This window comes from Clytia hemisphaerica, unplaced genomic scaffold (genome assembly GCF_902728285.1).
Source record: "Clytia hemisphaerica strain Z4C2 unplaced genomic scaffold, Clytia hemisphaerica genome assembly, whole genome shotgun sequence".
Classification (NCBI taxonomy): Eukaryota; Metazoa; Cnidaria; class Hydrozoa; order Leptothecata; family Clytiidae; genus Clytia; species Clytia hemisphaerica.
In genome coordinates this window covers 1,100,289-1,120,201 of record NW_027103744.1, presented here as the reverse complement: position 1 = coordinate 1,120,201, position 19,913 = coordinate 1,100,289, and the positions used below count along the sequence as shown (strand labels likewise).

Genomic DNA, 19,913 nt, shown 5'->3' with positions numbered 1-19,913 from the left:
GTTAGGAACAGCCAAATAAGTAACGCAACCCTAGCACTGGCTTAGCCGCACTTGGTCGCGCGGTCACATAACTGAAAGAAAGCGCAAAGCCAGAAGAGATTTAACTCTTGTCTCCCGAATAGAGCAGGGGGTAGGATAATTCTAATTAGCGGGGGGGGGGATGGAATAATTCAATTTGAAAACAGAATTTTGTTTAACTGATATCAATTTCAACAACAAAAAAGAAACTTTAACAAATGGACACGTAAAATAAGTACCAATACTAAACAAGCTAGATACTGAATGGACCTACCTGATGATGAAAGTTAGATAGCAATGCGAGGAGAAAAATGAAAAAAAAAATCAGTCAGAAAATATAGCGTTTAGCGAAAATGCATAACGCAATAAATTCATCATTGATTGTTGATGGGGGGGGGGGAGGGAAGGGTTGTAGGGAAAAATAAATAGAAAGTTCTGGTCGCAAAAATCAGTTTTATTGACAATTGAATCATGCTTGATGGTGAGCATTGTTATTAATAATGTTTTTGAGTGAAAAACATAGAAATACAAGGAAAAAATCCAATGAAAATCTGCAAAAACGGCGATTTCCGGCATTTTCAACCGGAAAAAATTTTTCTCAAAAATCGAACTCAGCCATGTTTTGAGCATTGCGAATACGCATCTTTCTGCAAAAAATCAGAAAAAACTAAGGATGAAAATTCGAGAAAATGTCAAAAAACCTGTTTTTCCGGCATATTTCCGGCATTTTCGGCCGGAAAAACAGGTTTTTCGAAAATCGGGCTCCTCACATTTTAGGTATTGTCATTTTGGATCAGTGTGCAAAATTTCATAAAAAAATATAAAGTACAGCGCGAGAAATTCAAGAAATACTGTCTTCCCGGCGAAAATAATTTGTTCCGGCAATTTTTAAATAGTTTCGGCTTCAAAAATCAATTTTATTGAAAATTGAAGCATGCTTGATGGTGGGCATTGCTATTAATAATGTTTTTGAATGAAACAAGCAACATGCTGAATGGACCTACCTGATGATGAAACTTAGATAGCAATAAAACAATCATTAAGAAAATATAGCGCTTAGCGAAAGTGCATTAAATTTCATCATTGATTGTTGATGGGGGGGGGGGGGTTTAGGGAAAAAAGAAATAGAAAGTTCCGGTTGCAAAATTGCAAAAGTTTTATTGACAATTGAATCATGCTTGATGGTGGCATTGTTATCAATATTTTTTTAAGTGAAAAAACAAAGAAATATATGGAAAAAGCCCAATTCAAATCTGCAAAAACGGCGATTTCCGGCATACTTCCGGCATTTTCGGCCGGAAAAACATGATTCTTAAAAATCCGAATCGGCCACACTTAGGGCATTGCTGATACACATCTTTGTGCAAAAATCGAGAAAAACGATTAATGAAATCTCGACAAAATGGCAACAAACCGGTTTTGACGGCATATTATCGGCATTTTTGGCCGAAATTTTTTATCTTCAAAAATCAGGCTCCGTCACATTTTAGGTATTGCTATTTTGCTTCAGTGTGCAAAATTTCATAAAAAAATATAAAGTACAGCTCGAGAAATTCAAGAAAAACCGGCGATATTCGGCTGTTCCGGCGATTTTTAGAAAGTCCCGGCATCAAAAATCAGTTTTATTGAAAATCTGCAAAAACGGCGATTTCCGGCATATTTCTGGCATTTTCTGCCGGAAAAAATTTTTTCTCAAAAATCGGACTCGGCCATGTTTTGGGCATTGTTAATACGCATCTTTGAGCAAAAAATCAGAAAAAACTAATGACAAAAGTTCGAGAAAATGCCAAAATACCAGTTTTTCCGGCATATTTCTGGCATTTTCGGCCGGAAAATTTTTTTTTTCCAAAATCGGGCTCCGTCACATTTTGGGCATTGCCATTTTGCATCATTGTGCCAAAAATCAGAAAAAACTAATGAGCCAATCCTGAGAAAAGCTGGTAACAGACGAACGAACGAACAGACGAACGGGCGGACATCGGTTAATTTATAGGACCTCTACCCCACCGGGATAGGTCCAAAAACAACCAATTATAAGGAGAAAGTCCAATGAAAATCCAGAAAAACGGCGATTTCCGGCATTTTCGGCCAGAAAAAAATTTTTCTCGAAAATCGGAGTCCGTCACATTTTGGGCATTGTTAATACGCATCTTTGTGCCAGAAATCAGAAAAACCTAATGAGCCAATCTCGAGAAAAGCTGGTAACGGACGGACGGACGGACGGACGGACGGACGGACGGACGGACGGACGAACGAACGAACGAACGAACGAACGAACGAACGAACGAACGAACGAACGAACGAACGAACGAACGAACGAACGAACGAACGAACGAACGAACGAACGAACGAACGAACGAACGAACGAACGAACGAACGAACGAACGAACGAACGAACGAACGAACGAACGAACGAACGAACAACGGTTAATTTATAGGACCTCCACCGGGGTACCCGGAGGTAGGTCCAAAAAAGGAAAATTTGAGCAAGTTTAAGGTCTATCTACACTGTAGTAAAATATTAAATTATTCGAATTTAATTAGCGGGGGGTGGATTTTTTTCTCTCGACAATTAGCGGGGGGAGGACGCCTATTTGGGAGACAAGTAGAGTAGTCACTAATTGTACTTATTCAATCAAAGAAAACTTACTGCTTTAAAAATCCGTCTTCAAATATTGATACGATATCTTCTATCGAGCTTCCTTGGTCTCCTTCATCGCTTTCAATATCACTTTTGTAAGCCATTAACAACAATTTAAAGGATTCGATACTTTCCATAGCTGTAAAATGATTGGTCGGTTTCGTTTTTACGGCTTTGATTACACAAGAAGTGATATTTGAAAAGCTTAATGAAGTCAGTGAGTTGACTTCTGAATCGGTCAAGCGAAGATCCGGGCTAAAATTGAAAAGAAAGACGCTAAGGTGAGAAAAGAAGAAGAACGTCGCTTAAAAAAATTTAGGTACAGTATAAACTTATTTCTTTTTTATGATTTTTGTTGGCATAAAAGAGAAATAAGTTTATACCTAAACTACTCTCAATAGATATGAATCAACGAAAATAAAAATGAGTCAAATAGGGGACTACTAATAATTCTGGATGTGTGATTTCCTCCACTCAGAAAAACCTATATAATTTAAACTCATCATAATTTCTAATGTCAATGATGAGGAGAAGTATCCCTCCGAAATTGCTTGTGGATTTAATCCCTGACCGGATCGTATACAAATATGGCTCTAAATGGTATTTGATGCCTATTTGCTTAATGCTAAAGTTGCAACTGGTACGAGTGGCGTCCTGGTCTACCTTCAGGTAGATAGCACTCGAAAAGCGTCCTGCCCTACCTGTTGCTGTCGAAAGAGGAGCCTTCTGAGTTGTCTCCGACTGCGGTTGCAAGAATACACACGCGTAGATCTCGGTGACAACCCCACTGTAAAATTTCCTATGCCAGAAAAGAAGTTGTTACGTCAATAAGAATGACGACTCGCTCACCTGACAGTTAAATCGTCGATTTTCATTTTTCCTCGTAACCATTGACATTGGGCATAGCAGGAGTTTTTGATGAACTGGACCATCTCTTTCCGTTTGAGACATTCGTAAGTTCGGTTACCAATCTTCGTTGTTATAGTTGAGAAATTCAACGGTAACTTTGTCCTTTGAAATACAATGCAAGGGAACATTTTTTGAATCGTGAACATACAATCTTTGAATTGTGTATTTGATTATTAATTACAAAGAACCTGCTTTTTTTGTTTGAAAAACTTCAAATGTTTTCCTTCAAAAGTCACGTTGATTTCGGTATAAATATGAAACAGGTTTCGTACGTTTCAAGTACACGCGTCTATACTAGTACTAGTAGACTAGTTAGGAGGAAGGGGGGGGGGAGAGTCGGACAATCTCGGACAATTTCACTTACTGCATCAGGACTGAATTTTCAATTTGCAAGGTTGGAGTTTCTCCTTCCACTTTCTTCATCGATAAGAACTCGTCATACAACATCAGACACATCATAGAACTCGCGTAATATCTCATCTCATAGTCATTTCCGCACATTAATAAGATTTGAAACAGCTGATAGTATAAGTCACGCTCGACGGACAAAACGTGTCGTAGCGAGGTCTGCCAATAGGTAAGGTGTTTTAGAATCTTCAATAATGGTAATACAAACTTTTTGGATGTAAACTATAAATAGGAAAGACAGCAGAATTTATTCTAAATATTTCGGTACTTGGAAAAGTAGATGGTTTCAAGCTTAAACACGTTTGCTGCCAACAAGGAGAGGTCAAAATACCGGTACTTTTGTTCTACAGGGCCATAACTTTTGATACGGAAACTTTTGCTAGGTTTTTTATTGCACTTTGGGAATCTACGTAAAATTATGTAATGCGTCGTTTGGTATACAATTTGAATGAATACAAAAATCAAAACTGAAGCCAGAGGGGCATCTGAAAATCAAAACTTTCGATGAAAATCAATCTTTTGATTAACGTGAACGCGTTAATGGCCTTATCCGAACAAAAAAGCTGATGAAATTCTGTATTTCAAATGATAGATAAATGCAAACAGTAAAACTAACCGTTGACGATGTCCAATGTTCACTTATTTCTTCTTCAACTTTAATCCTCAACAGTTTCAAAATGTATCTGTAGTTATTCTTGTCCATTAACACTGGATGATACTTGCAATCTAAATCAATAGAGAAAGAGGATTGGAAAAAAATGCAAGATAAGACACAAATTCTCGCCGATGGTCAAGACTAGACTTGAGATTTAATAAATATAAGTCTAAAATCTGAAACGCGCAAACTGTTTTTGTGAGGAAATGATAAATGGGAGGTTTTAACGGCATTTCATAAGATTACAATTATACATCTTCTTCTCACAGACACGGTAGGATTTTTTCAGTCAGTGGGGTAAAATAAACGGACTGAAACTCGATGGGGATTTGTATTCCCATACTTTTTATGACCGGGGATTTAGCTTCTTTTGTTTTCAAGTCAGAAAGTTCAGCGGGGATTGGTTTATTTGATTATTTTCAATGGGGACAAAAATTGGAGGAACATTTTCCACCGAGGACGATACTTTGGCCAATTTTTCCAGTGGGTCTGTGAGAAGGGTGTGTGAGTATACATTAGATTTAGGGAAGAACTTTCTCGCTAGAATAATATAAAGATACATAAATAAACGGTAACTATGTGAAATACCTTGTAGTATAACAGCGAGTTGATCTAGAACTGATTGTCTCAGTGTTTCTTGGACTGTCTCATCTTTCAAAACCTTCCACAGTTGTATCACGTTGTCATCAGTGATAGAATCGAAATGTAAATCAGCATTCGGTCGGAATTTACCAAGTTCTATACCGTTAAACATCATTAAATCCTCTGCCGTGTATAAGTTTGTGTATTTTGTATAACTTATCACGTGATCTTGATCTTGATCGTGATTGGTCAAATAGGTTAACGAATAAGCGAATCCTTTACGTCGGACAGTTTGTGAACGGTGATTCATGAGGCGTAGTGAAGATTTGAACTTCTCAAAAGGACTTAAACCAGTAACACGCCCGTTAGCGTCGATTATAGATTGTTGATGTCCCAACATAGAATCCATAATAGAGTCAAAAACAGAATCTTCTTTCGAAGCCAACAGACCGTGGAATAATGGGAGAATCGTAGGCAGGATGTCAAGGGTCTGTTGCCAGGCCTTTGCACTCATGTTCAGTTGACTTTGAATTAGAAGTGATATGATATTCTTGCAAGTGTTAGCTATCTGAAGATGAAGATGTAAAAAAACGTTTCGAAAATTGGCTTTCGGCTTGCAATTCAAGAACACTTTGATTGTTTTCGAAGTATTGTTAGATACGCGACTTTAGATTTTAAAGATATAAGGGTTTCGGGTAGATAAATACTAAAGGAAATAAGAAAGGAGAGGCTACCTGTTTGTCTTTATGGTAACATGACTTGCAAAATAAGAGGAGAAATTTCTTTTGGATGAAAACGAAAGCTTTTTGATGTTTGATTGACAACGGGCTGGATACGAGGGAATCTGAAAAAGCTTCCTGAAAATAGAGAAAAGTTAACTCACTCACTCATTCATTCAAAGAAGAGAGCTTTCAGTGTTGAAAAAAATACAAACTTTCTTGTTGCCTGATAAAGTCTCTGTGTTTGACAAAATCTTTGGTGACAATATCTTCTTAAATTTTTATAATGATACGCAACCACTTACCTTCAAGAATTCGAGCGTTGATTTGAAAGCAATACGCAGACCATATTTTTCTTCATGTTGAAATATCTCAAGCAGAGAGTTTGTCCATTGTTCTTTATTTTCCTTTGCTTTGATATATCGCTCCGAACACATCGCAATGGTTTTGTGAATGAATTGTTCATGGCAATGCCAAGTTAAGCCAGGAATGACCATCTTAAAGTGTTCCATCAATTTCTGGTCCGATGCATTGGATCCCTACAAAAGAAGTGGTAGACGCTTCTGATTATGATAGAAAAGCAAGCCCTTGCAATGTTTTCAAGTTCATTTTTATAAAATAGAATTTTTTATACATATTTATGGTCGTTTTTTATGAAACTAATAGCTTTATTTGCATGCGTAACATGTGTGCAACTGCAAATCCACCTTAGCGGCCGTAGTGCAGTGGTACAGTATCCAACTACGGTGCGCAAGGTTATGGGTTCAATCCCCAGCCGGGTCATACCAAAGATTTCCAAAATGGTACTTGATGCCTCTCTGCTTGATGCTCAGTAATTAAGAGAAGGATCAAGGGTAAGTGGAGAAATCCAGGGAGAAAGAGTGGCGCCCTCCCCTACCTTCTGGTAGATAGCTATCGGAAGAGGAGCCTTCGGGTCGCCTCCGACTACGGTCGCAGACTTACTTAATATGCTTAAAACAATGATTCCGAAGAAAGAAAACTTGAAAGTACTTTCAAGCTGATAGGATCAATGTTTAAATTACAGAAATATTTGAAATGTAGAGGTTCAAAGTAGATAGAGTTTACTATAGTTGTACCTCATTATCACCGAACAAGCCAATGAAATCATCGATTGCTTTGCAAGATGCCACAAGTCTTTTTGCTTCTTTATAATCATCAAGGAATCGATCATCAATCGAAGTCAAAACGTTCTCCAGTAATCTCCAATATCTTGGCAAAGATCTTTTCAACGAAACGTGCGATAACCGATCGAACAGAAAGGATCGGCTCTCTTCACCAAGAACCTGGTAGATCTAAAAAACAACGAAAAAAGAGCTTTTTTATAATAGTTCGACCTTTATATTTTCCTCGCAAACAGCTTTTATTGTTCTTTACTTATCCCTGTAGCGTTTAAAGTACCATTGGCGTCATAAGAAATAGAACCTGACTTCTAAGATTTTGTACCATCGGTAGTACAGACTACTTAGGAGCACCGCGACTTATACCACATTAACAAAAAACTCAGAAGAGACGAGTTTTTCTTAGATTTGGGTGTTTATACCCATTTAAAATGGCTTAACTATTATTGTATAGGAAATGAACTCTTTATTCTGTAGCGCTCAGTGCTAAAAGGGGAAATGTAAAGAAGCTTGAAAATTAACAAAACAGTAAAATATCGTAGAAGCTATATAAAGACCGGACTTTAAATAAAAATGCGTACCTTATCTTTCGGTACACTGACGTGAAGAAAACGTAAAATTTGTTTCCACAGAACTACGAGTTTCAATTCTTGCATCTTACCATCCTCCATCGTTTCACTTTCTGATTTGTGTAACATGGAAGTGACAGTATCGTTATATTTTCTTAGGATGGCCATCATTGAATGTACCTAGGAAAATTACAATCAGATACTTTAAAGGTTTTGTTTTTAAATAAGAGTGGTATCGTTTGCTCACTCGTCAATTTTAATTTACAAGCTTTTTTATAATGAATTGACACAGCTGTGGAGCAAGATTGGTCAGAAAGAGAAATGAAAATGAAAAATAAAACCTTTAAGTTAAGAAAGCGTCGTTTACTTATATTGAGAAGAATGCAAAAAAAAACCCTCTACCGAACCTGCTGACAATGCACCATCTTTGTTATGGTTGTGATTATAATTGCATTGGTTTCATCGGGCCATTCCATTTAATGTCCATATTTGCAAAAGAACCCTTGGAAAATTTCTTTTCATAAAAGTGACGGTGGACGAACTAAAATCAGTCTTTTACCCCCTTGAAATTTTAAAACAATTTGTTATCCCCTGGAAAAATGAAAAAAACAGTCTTTTAGACCCACTGGAAGTTCTGCTTTAATTCCCCCTTGGAGATGTTCGTCGACCCTCTGTATGGATAGAAAATGGAATGGCCCATTCTTAGAGGTGTTTTAAAATGTTATCTAATTCTCAGTATATTCAGCTCGTGACCAGGGAAAATTTGGCTCTGTCTACATAATTTTGGTCACTCTTCTGCAATAGTGAGTCAATCACGGGTCTTCGGCAACCAGGTCACACTTATCTAGTGGCGACCCTCTTTTTAAAGATATGAGAGTCTGCATGAAATCACAATATGATTGACAGCTTGCCTGTTTGTTTTAAAGAACTTACATTTGTTTTAGATTGTTTGTCTGATAGACTCCAAGATGTTTTTAATCCAACTGCTTTCAAAAAAGTTACCAATTGAGTCACCAACGATGTGACAACTGTGAAAAGCTTATCATTATTTTGATAGAGAGCAAAGAGCTCTATGGTCGAGAGCAGCATTGTTGTGATAAATTCATCTAGATGCATTCGTGCTTGCTGAAAAGCCTCTGATAGAACCTCGCTCTCCATATCATCTGATAAGTAAACAAGTGAAAATGATTGTAAAAATGATACTAAGAATTATTTTTCTAGAGAGTTCTAATAGCCATAAATTGTGAAGGATGATAGTTGTACGGGATTGCTCTTGAGGCTTAGATGCTTTACATAGGAACAAAGAGATACACAATATTTTTAAGTAACATAATGAAAAGAAATAAAAGATTAGTGGAGAAGGAAGACATGGTGGTATATATTTGGTATCTCAAAATCTGTAAAGTCCACACTTTGAGATGACACCTTTATTTCCTCCTAAAGGCCTGCTTCCATCGATCGCACGAGCGTGCACGCTAGGCCGAAATTCTTAAATTCTTAAAAATATAAATTAAGTCTAAGTGGAAAAAGAGCTATTAAGCTCAGCCACTTTAAAAGGGAGGGCGGATATTGGCCTTATTTTAGATTGGTACATCGGTATTAGGGAACAAAAATAAATCGGTAATCGGTATTTCAAGAGCATCTCGGTATCGGTAAAAGACTATTTTTTATGTCGGTCAACCATCGGTATCAAAGATCATGTGAAATAGAATTCATGTTTTCATCATTGAATCTTTTAAGAGATACAAAGGAAAGAGAGTCTAGAAAATCTAAATATGAATGTTGGTACAAAATATTGAAATTTTCAATAAGAAAGGGGACGTTTAGAAAATCTCCATATCGGTAAAGGTATTGGAGCGAAAAAGTTATTAGTATATCATCGGTAATATATCCCATATTGATCAGTATATCGGTATTACAAAGTCCCGTACGCCCCCCCCCTCCCCCACTTTAAACATACAAATAACATTATGTACTATTTGTTCCTGTACCTTCAGTTTGCAGAGCACTCGGTGAAGGTTCAACGCTAATACTGTTTTCAAAAGTTGTTGTTCTCTGGTCACTCACTGATGTCAAATCATCTGGAACATCATTTGATAGTTTACTGGTTAGACTTGAAGATTGTGTTTGGTTCGTGGAAATACTCAACGATTGAATATCTTCTGATACTAAAATGAAAAGAAACAAAGACTCAATTTTTGGTATTACTGAAGAAAAATGCCGATTCCTGAGCGTTTTGAGAGTGTTGAATGGAAGAAGATAGTTATTGTAAATATCAATTTAATACACATTTTATAGACATCATCAATTTTAAATTTGTCTCTGAAAACAGCTGAAAAAGGAAACACATATTTAAATTCTTGAAATAAACGACATTACCTTAATAATAATTTCAAATAGGCCAGAAGAAATAGATAATGCATTGTATTTTAAAGGGAAAAATCAAAAAGATTATAATGGTGTATTGAGAATAAAAGTACCTAGAAACTGCTAGAAAACAAAACACTTACTAAATTGTTTTTGCCAAATATCAACATCTTTGTTTTGCAAAAAGCGACTGAACAATTTCTTGGATAATTTCAGTAGAGAACTTAAAATATTTTCAACAATGTCTAAATTGTTAGTTTTATGAATGCTCAGAACAGCAAGGAGACTCTAAAACAAAATATATGTTATCATTATTAAAATGACGTTCCAGAAAAGTTCCAGAACAGTTTTGCAATCAGAATATCATTATCCAATCCAGACATAAAGCCTGGCTAAGTGTAACTTAGTATTGTGCAAGTGCAAAGAAATTCTCAATCTTAAAAACAACATAATATGTTCAGCTAATTTTCGAATATATCATTGAAAAACAAACCTTCAAAATGTTAGGTCTTTGAATGAAGACTTCAGCTGGAAAATCATGCAACAAGATAAATTTGAAGAATTCACACGATTGCAGTATGAGTGTAGGTGAAGCACTTTGAAGACGACTATCTGTGACTGACAATATTTGACGATCACCACTCGTTAAAGGTATCCATTGAAATATTGATTCCTCTATAACATGAGAAAAGCCAAAGTTTCATTAGCATTGAGTTGAGTTGATCTTGTAAACATTAAACTTAGAGTTTTAAAAAGTCAAAAATGTTCCTTAAAAATGCAGTATATACAATATCATATTTAAAGAAATAATAAATCAAGATGTTCAGTGGCATCATAGTGCGGAAAGGGATCTGATCCCCTTTCTTGACACCCCCTCATCCTTTAAAAATGCCTATCCCAAGGATTTTGGACAGCTAACAAATATATCTTAATTATCTTTAGAGAGAGAAAGCGAAATAACAAACTTTTTTCTTCTTTTTGACTCGGACTACTCTAACAGAAAACTTCCTTTCATGAAGACCAAATTTCATAACAAACAGTGCTTGAAAATAATCTACAATATATATGTAAGCCCCCTCCCCTTCTTAAACTAGCCCCCTTCTTAATCTAGCCTGTTCTTAAACTATCCCCCTTCTCAAACTACGCCTCCTTCCTTGCTACCCCCCTTTTTTCATGAAAATTTCTGATCCCCCTTCTTCATTGTTTCGGAAAGGGGGGGTCCGAACTATGGGCATGCTCTGAAAAATTAATTTACTTTTGGGAAGCTAAAGAATCACTTCCAAGGAGGGCCACTGTGAAATTTATTTAGCAGTTCACGATTAGATTGAACGAGTGAAGTAAAACAGTATATAACAAAATTTAATACTCTGATAAAGATAGATAATTCTATAGACTCCTAAGCTTAGGTTGGATATAAGAAGCCCAATTTTTTATTCCAGATTTGATGAAAAAAGATTTCACATCCTTGGATGAAAAAAAACTTTACCGGACTCTTCAGCTTTAGAAGTCAGCATTGAGGTACTACTTATTTGAATATTATTCAATTCAAATTCAGTTTCATGTTGTGTTGTGGTATCATCATTGATTTTGCCAAGTGATTTTTGATACTGGTATGATTGAAGTAGACTTGCGCATGCATTGTGAATGTATTCCACATTCTTATCTAAAATTTCAATGAAATAAAAGTAAATTTCAAAGACCCAAAGCCGACCCAAATTCCGATCAATCAGAATTCATGAAAGTATTAAATTCTCTTGTTTTCCAAAGCATTTTCATTAAAACAAGAATAAAACCACTTACCTTTGATTACGTTTGATGATGTTTGATTGCAAGAAATATCAGATGGTAGTTCAGCCTCATCGTCATGTAAATAAAATAATTGCTCTGAAATCTGATCAGCAATTTCAACTAGTTTTTCATTATTTGAAACATCTTCACGATACAATGCAAAAAATTCAACACCACCCAGAGATATAACATGTTTTGCTCCATTTGAGAACTGAATGAAATAACAGAATAATTTTTAGACTTAGTAAATAGTAAATGAGGAGCTTCAATGCTTGTAACCCGAGTGAATAAATTTGGAATTCACATTATTAAAATACTTGTGTTACTGGCGTTATAAGATTCTTTCATCTTTTCAGGTCGAAGGTCCAAACTTTGTCATTTGAAAACTCCAGGCGTGTGGTCAATTACACTGTTAAAATTTTCTAATTTAGACGTGTGATAAGGTGTGCTATATCTACCACTTTCAACAGTAAAGTTTAAATTTATGGAGTGTGGTTGATCGCACTCCTCAGATATTTCAGGTGTGTGTGGAGACGTGCACCTGCTATCGCATGTCTAAAATGATTCAGCCTGATTGTCACAATTGCAACATCTCTTTATACCTTTCAATCACAGTTTTCCTGTAATCATACAATGACAATGACGATGCAACTGACAAAACTGCATCAAACTCTTTCATAAAAAGGTGTTACAATCAAACTCACCTGTGTCAATTGTTGGATGAGTTTCAAGACCTTCTCTTCCTCTTTGTGTTCATTCAAAAACATAAATAAACTTGAGTACAAGTCTTTGTAATGCAGCAAGTCTTCAATAGTGACAATGTTGTACTGGAGTTTGGAGAGTATATTCTCTAAGGCTCGTTTCTGGATGTCTTCTATTGAATGACCTTGTATATTATGGAAAGTAATTGATTTTAAAATTAGATTAGAGGTCAGCTTAAATGCTAAAGACCTGAAAATGATGTGTCTTTTACACCAAACTGGAAAAACAGTAAGTTTTATTGGTATCTTTCAGATTGTTTACCTAAATATTAAAAAAATTGACCATGATAAGGATTTTGAATATAAAAATAAAACCCTTGGAAATAAATTTGATTAAATCAAGAATCAAAACAACAGGTCAACTTCACTTTATCAGCTAGCAAAAATATTTACTTTTTACCTAATTTTTGAATAAGGCCTCTGAGATCAACTGCAGGTGAAGAATCCATGATATTTTCCAGTCTGTGTTCTGGAACTTTTCTACTAATTTTTTGATCACATTTTGTTTTGTAGGCTAGAAACAGAAAAAAATATTTTTAGTTAATATGTACTAGTTATCGCATGACTTCGAGTGCAATACGAGAAATATTTTACGAGTACCGAGATTTTTCCGTAATATTTTTCCGAGCCTTTAGGCGAGGAAAAATATCGGTAAAATCTCGGAACGAGTAAAATATTTGAGTATTGCACGAGAAATCATGTGATAACTAATTTATTGTTGACCCAAAAAAATGTTTTCTCAAGAATCATTGTCGAAAGGCTTGTTTATAGAAAAACCTATACATTTTTTTGTCCAAAACAGTCACGTTCCTAAGGGTTTTCTCAGAGGGAGGCAAGTTTCGAATGTTTTTGTTTTGATTTTTCAAATTTTTCGAATGTTTTGATTTGATAACAAAGAACCTTCACTCAAACAAGAGAAAAAAAAAGTCTTTTTTTCAAACAAAATCTTTTTTTTTTTGAATGACGATTCAAAATGGTTGCAAAACAAAAGGATGAGACAAAAAAAAGTAGACATTTTATGCTCATTGTTTCAATATCTTGTAAACATATTTTGTCAAAAATAAATTCCAATACGTGTCAAAACATTTAGTTCCAAAACAGACTTCGACGAGTCAAGACGTGGAAAAGTAACCAAAATGTAACTTGAGAAGAATCTTGAGTCTGAATACATAATGTAATCTGGTTTTTTTCGCTGCGTTTTTTTTGGTCGTGGTGGTGAACAAGGAGCTTTGGATGGTGTCTGTGCCTGTGATTGATTATACAAATTGACTGTGCAGTTACTAAAATTAAAAGCTGAGGTGCGTGGACACAAAACTTGTTGATGCTGATCAAAAAAACTGAAAGTAGGATTTTGGACACTGTGGTTATTTGCAGGTACGACCCAATTTTGATGTGGATTTGATCGCGAGGAACAGGGAACGTTATCGATGGCATGAGAAATTCTTCGTTGTTCAACCTCGTCCCCACTATCATAAGGATCCAGCCCTGCTTCACTCTTATGTCCAGTGACTGTGATAATTTCCGAACGTGGAATGGAGTTTGCTTTCATTCGTTTGATTCCAGTCTTCCTCACCGTATGATTTGATAGTTTCTTTGTTGTTGTTGTAGAAAGAGTAGAACTCTCTACCATACGCTTCATAATCGTATCAATCGTGTTTTGGCCCATTTTTTGGTTTTTGAACCAGACATTCGTGGTTGTTTTATGGTTGATGGACAGATACAATGGACCTGAGTGTCGAAGTGAAAGAGGACGTTTCGAAAGATACGTTTTGTAAATCATCAAAGGACAACGAGACGAACCGTTAGCAAACATTTTTGGCTGAGCTACACGATGAACTTCACGAAGACCATTTTGCCTGGTTTTGGAGAAACTTTCCGAAAAGGTGAGGAACTCATTTCCATCTTCGTCCAATTTCCAAGTAAAATCTTCAACTTTCATAATGTGGTGTTCTTGACGACCTCTGAGCCCAAAATGCATTGAAAACTGCCACCAAATTGTATTGATCAACGAAGAAGGGCTTTTCAGTTCCAAGCTGACCACATTCCCAAAGAATTTCTTCCTCTGCTTTTGTTAAACTGGCAGCCTTGTTTGGTCTTTTCCCCATTCCTTGTTCCCTAAGGAGTCGAGCTTTTCCTTCAAGAACAGCCCTGGAACTAGAGAATTCAATGTCATTTATTATAGAATACTGATAGCGTTTCTCCCTCAGATAGCGATCGATTCCAGATTGTAAGCTTGCAAGTGAACCAGGCTCGTAATCCTTTCCATTCTGCTTCTTGATTTCAGCGAAGAACCGTTGCAACAACGAGTCGAGATCGACAGGATTTAAAAGTTCAATGTCCTTTGTTTGGTTCCGTTCGTTAGCCCAAGCATCGTATGTTCTCTTCGACAAACTGGTTGCTTTAGTCGTATTTTGATTTTTCGATTTGTCAATAAATTGCTGGATATTATCATTGTTGCAGCTATCAAAACGATTCATTTTGTTTGTTTTTTCTCAAAAGATCTCCGAACAGCCAAAAAAAATTTTCTCGCTTTGTTTTTGTTTTGATCTTATTTTCGAACGTTTTTGTTTTGGTTTTAGTTGCCCGCGTACCCAGTCCCCCAAAAGTCGACGCGGTCATATTTTCACAGTGTGCAAATATCAAATATCGCAATTATTTCGATGCTCTTAGCCAATCAAAATGCTTATATTTTTTTGGGTCGACAATAAGCAAGCATTTCAGCATCACCTTTCTTTGGTTCTGAAAATAATACTTCATAACAAAGTCTAATGTTATAAGGTTACACTGCAGTGCAAGGGCTTCAAAATAGAAAAAAAATGAAATCTGACATTTTTCTGAATTATATAATCTTTTGCGTTCAAAAACTACACATGTCAGGGCAAATATCTGGACTGGTGCTAACAGTAAGCATCAAAGCTGAGAATACACAGGGAAAAGGGTTGCCATGTGGTAAAACCCATGTGACAATACTTCGCACAGTAGAGTTGTCCTGAAAATGGCATAAAGGGGGGGAGAATTTCTTGTAGGAAGGGAGAAGTTTTCAAAAAGAGGGAGGTTTATCGAGAAAGGGGGGTTAACGTGTTAACGTGATTCCACTTTTCTAGTGGAAAAAGACAAGGACTTTGGGCAGTTGAAAAAGAAGCTTTGAAAAGTTAGGCAATTTTGTATGGTTTCGTCAGTTTTACAAGATCTTCCGTACCTGTAGAAACAAACCTTTTCCAATCCCAGGTTTCGGAAACGTGACAAGGATCTTACAGGCAAATTTCCAGGCCTTTTCTGCTACCCTATAACAGTGACAGAAACTCAATCTTTGCTTGAATTTTGAAACTCAATATTAATTTTTGTACATGAGCCATGAGAATTATGACAAAAATTTGATGTCCTAGGCCCTTATTAACAGACAAAGCCCATTCTGAGGTTAATTCTTTGCGTTTTAATAGTTCCCAACTAATTAAACAGAGCCTGGGTGATTATTTTGTTCTTCGAAATAAATTCCAACTCAATCTTTGAAATAAAAACGTTAGCAGCTCAAAATCCTGGAAATTTGCCTGTTTTACTTGCGAAAATGGGAAAGTTATAAAAAACGACATGGTAACAAGGTAACAGATTGAAAATGGTGGCTCTGATAGCTATTTCACAATAGCTTTATCACATCTTATTATATCTCCTACATCACCTTGGGTATGATAACAAAAATTGCTGAAAATAGTGTTAAAATAGTATATTTTATAAATGTTTCAATATTTTTATCCCCTTTGTATCAATAGCTCTAGAGCAGCTCTCTTGGAGCATTTAAAGTTTTCAAGAATATCAATCTGTATCCACTTGTACCATCAGCATAATTTTGATCATTAAAAACATTTGTTGTAAATTGGTGATTTTATGATAACTTCATTATTTACATACTAGCCGGTACCCGGCTATTTGGATTGTGTATGGCCCTGTGACGTAATTTTTGGTTTAAGTAAAAATCATCAGAAAGAGCATCGTTATTAAAATTATACAGAACCAGAAACGTCCAAAACAACTCTGCTGCAAGTAGATGTTTCTTGCTTTGCTTGCAGGGGGGGTACATGTTCAGTGTAGTAACCCATGGGGTAATAACCTGATTTTCGGTAATTTTTAAAAAATTTGGGACCACCACCCTTTTTTAGTACTAGTCGCGCGGCTGAGATCGAAAAACGTTTCATTTCGTGATACATCTTTTAGATTCCAAAAAAAACAACGGAAACTCGCGAATTAGTATGTGTAGATTACAAATCAAAAAAGTTTCCACGATATTATCGTGCAAGTGACGAGTAATTGGCGATTTTTTGCGCTTCCAGGCAAAATTGCAAGGCCTGGAAATTCATGATTTTTGGGGGGTCTTCAAATTAAAAAAAAACCTATATCACATGATAGAGCTCTTCAAACTGAGCAAAAAAGTGTATTACACCAAAGTCCCAACTTCTCTAGATCAAAATTTATTGGCCTATTTGTGGTGAAAAACTGATGGAAAATAGGGAATTTCCCCACAATCTGCATTAATTTATGCAAAATTAAACACCTTTTTGACCACAAATAGGCCCATAACTTTTGATCTAGAGAAGTTGGGACTTTGGTGTAATACACTTTTTTGCTCAGTTTGAAGAGCTCTATCGTGTGATATAGGTCTTTTTTTAATTTGAAGACCCCCCAAAAATCATAAATTTCCAGGCCTTGCAATTTTGCCTGGAAACGCAAAAAATCGCCATTTACTCGTTACTTGCACGATAATATCGTGGAAACTTTTTTATTTTGGAATCTCCATATACTAATTCGAGAGTTTCCATCGAAAAAAGTGGAATCTAAGAGGTGTATCACGAAAATCATTTTCTAGCCACTTTTTTCGACCTCAGCCGCGCGACTATACATGGTACTAGTTTTTTCTGGGATTTTTTTAGGGGACCACCCCTTTTACTACCATGTAGTAGCTATTACCACCAATTCGAATCCTTATACCACCCTTTAGTACCTTGTAGTAGATATCACCGCCCAAATAAATCCCTATAACACCCTTTTAGTAACCTGTAGTAGCTAGCACCACTCATTTCAATCCTCATACCACCCTTTTAATACCCTGTAGTGGCTACCATCACCTATTTTGAATCTTTACAACACCCTTTTAATACGCTGCAGGAAACTAACCACACCTGTACCATTTACTTTGTCTTTATTTTTAATACAAATAACCATTCTTTCTGGTTCTTTTGAAAAAGTGAGGAAAAGTAATAACAAATACAGTCATTGATACTAACCATGATTTTTTCTTAAAATTTTGGGATAGAATTTAAGCTTTCGCTGGCTCCTTGAACCTACTTACTGTATTACTCCGAAAAAAATTTCAATTTTAAGAGGGGCGTTTAAAAAGAAGGGGCCTTTTTTTAAATCATTTTAGTTTAAAGTTTAATATTTAGAGCAACTATGCCCTTTCTTTGTTTTAGTTCTTTATCAGGATTTTGGTAAGAACTTCTTTGTTTTTAAAGGATTAAAATTGCATCGAAAACTGCTCTGGTTACAAGAAATGACTAAAATCTGTATTGAAAGTCACAAGTTTCTAATAAACGCCCCTCCACTAGAGAGGGCGTTCATTCCAAGGGGGCGTTTATTCGAGGGGGCGTTTATTCTAGGGGGCGTTTATTCGAAGGGGCGTTTATTCGAAGTAATACGGTAAATCTATTGAAAATCATTTCTTGAGTTAATGACTATTTTACATTTAAGTCCTTCAAAATTCGAATATTTCAAACATTCCAAATTGAAATTTCTAAACATAACAAAAAGAAAGAAAGAGAAAAATAAACAAAGAAAGAAAGAAAGAAGAAAGAAAGATTTTAGTTATGGCACATGCAGTACAGTGCAGTACGATAATACAACTGGCAGTTTTTCGATTTGGTTTGATCAAATCTAGCTGAATATACTATATTGTACTATCCTTTAAAATTAAAGTTTACTTTGGTACCACCCAATTTAGTACATGGTAGTATTTTTTTCTAGGATTTTTTTTAGGAGACCACCCTTTTTACTACCATGTACTAAATGGAAATAACTTCGAAAAACCACCACCCCACCGGCCATGGGTCACTACACTGAACATGTACCCCCCCCCTGTTGCTTGTGTTAAAAACGCAGTTCAACAATTTGAAAAAAATGATTGTCATTGTAGAGGAGTGAAATGTAGAAATAACAATTCTTCAGTAATAAAGTAGGGAAGCCACAAAGAATACTGCATCTCTTTATTTCTATCAGATTGAAAAGAAATAATAAGATAATTCTAAATTGTTTGTTATAACTTTACAAATTAAATATGTCAAATGACGCAACACTTTTTAACAGTAACAACAACATGTTTTTATATGAAGAAAGATGTGGACTAATTTGCCTTTTGCTTTTTATCTTTTTACTCTCCGGTACCTAATAGCTGGGGGGCCCGCTAATTAATTTTTTGAAAATTTTCCACCCAGGACATTTCTATTCCTTGGTTAGAAAAAGGTATTTCTGTTTTCTTTTCTCTTTACAGAATCAACAAGCCATCAACATCGAATAAATTCCACAGATTTCCTCATCAGAAATTTTAAAACTATCTGCCATTATGACGTTCTTGAAGTTGTTCCTAAATTAACCAATCGGGTTATGTATCGGAATTCCTATAGGAGTTCTTTGATCTGAGTTTGTTGAGCTAAGGCCGAGCCTAAATTTTTTTTTGTTTTCGGGTCCACCGGCTGGGTGAAATTTCTTTTCGTCGTCACCCGGTCGCATTTTTTTTCATAAAGCCAAATAGATAACAGATGAAACTTTCTTCTTAAAAACCTTTACTCATGACTCATTCAAACTGTTACATCGTTCCTATATAACACTCTACATAACGTTTGTTTATTTAGCATGCGTTCTGGACGTTAAAGATCAAATAAATAGTGTTATGCATATTAAATCAATTTGTTAGAATGAAAATGATTCTTAGAAGAAAAAAAATCACTAAAGCACAGCTTTTTGTAATTAATAGCAACACATTTCTTTCAGTGAAAGAAAGAAAAAATGTAAAGACAGAATGTGGGGCAACACTAACAGCCAGAGAGATGATTTTTTTCTTCCTAATTTTTTTATTAGAAATCATGAAAAGACCAAAAAAATTGATTAAAGAAGCTTTATATTTGACCATGACATCATTATTTTGTAAAAATTGAGTCATTTTGTCAATAGAATAATTGATGAGAATTGTATCTCTAAAACTGCCCTTCCCAGCGTTTACCTCCTGACAATTTTTATCTATTATATCAAAGCCATTTAAAGAGACAGATATACATAAATATGTAAGATATACAAACCTCAAAGGCATCTCATC

At 35.6% G+C, this 19,913-nt stretch overlaps 1 protein-coding gene across 1 annotated transcript in view; it reads right to left on the bottom strand.

Annotated features, from left to right (window-relative positions):
- LOC136805340 (rotatin-like) overlaps nucleotides 1-19,913 on the bottom strand; it is a 45,271-nt gene that overhangs the window by 20,691 nt on the left and 4,667 nt on the right. The window contains exons 2-18 of the mRNA XM_067061931.1: nucleotides 12,957-13,070; nucleotides 12,500-12,681; nucleotides 11,808-12,006; nucleotides 11,494-11,670; nucleotides 10,501-10,682; nucleotides 10,151-10,295; nucleotides 9,632-9,808; nucleotides 8,574-8,803; nucleotides 7,653-7,820; nucleotides 7,030-7,245; nucleotides 6,238-6,471; nucleotides 5,948-6,070; nucleotides 5,220-5,781; nucleotides 4,593-4,702; nucleotides 3,933-4,198; nucleotides 3,509-3,670; nucleotides 2,669-2,914 (exon numbers count right to left, since the gene is read on the bottom strand). Coding sequence (XP_066918032.1) covers nucleotides 2,669-2,914; nucleotides 3,509-3,670; nucleotides 3,933-4,198; nucleotides 4,593-4,702; nucleotides 5,220-5,781; nucleotides 5,948-6,070; nucleotides 6,238-6,471; nucleotides 7,030-7,245; nucleotides 7,653-7,820; nucleotides 8,574-8,803; nucleotides 9,632-9,808; nucleotides 10,151-10,295; nucleotides 10,501-10,682; nucleotides 11,494-11,670; nucleotides 11,808-12,006; nucleotides 12,500-12,681; nucleotides 12,957-13,005 — 3,428 coding nt within the window. The 5' untranslated portion in view covers nucleotides 13,006-13,070. The remainder of the gene's footprint in view (nucleotides 1-2,668; nucleotides 2,915-3,508; nucleotides 3,671-3,932; nucleotides 4,199-4,592; nucleotides 4,703-5,219; nucleotides 5,782-5,947; nucleotides 6,071-6,237; nucleotides 6,472-7,029; nucleotides 7,246-7,652; nucleotides 7,821-8,573; nucleotides 8,804-9,631; nucleotides 9,809-10,150; nucleotides 10,296-10,500; nucleotides 10,683-11,493; nucleotides 11,671-11,807; nucleotides 12,007-12,499; nucleotides 12,682-12,956; nucleotides 13,071-19,913) is intronic.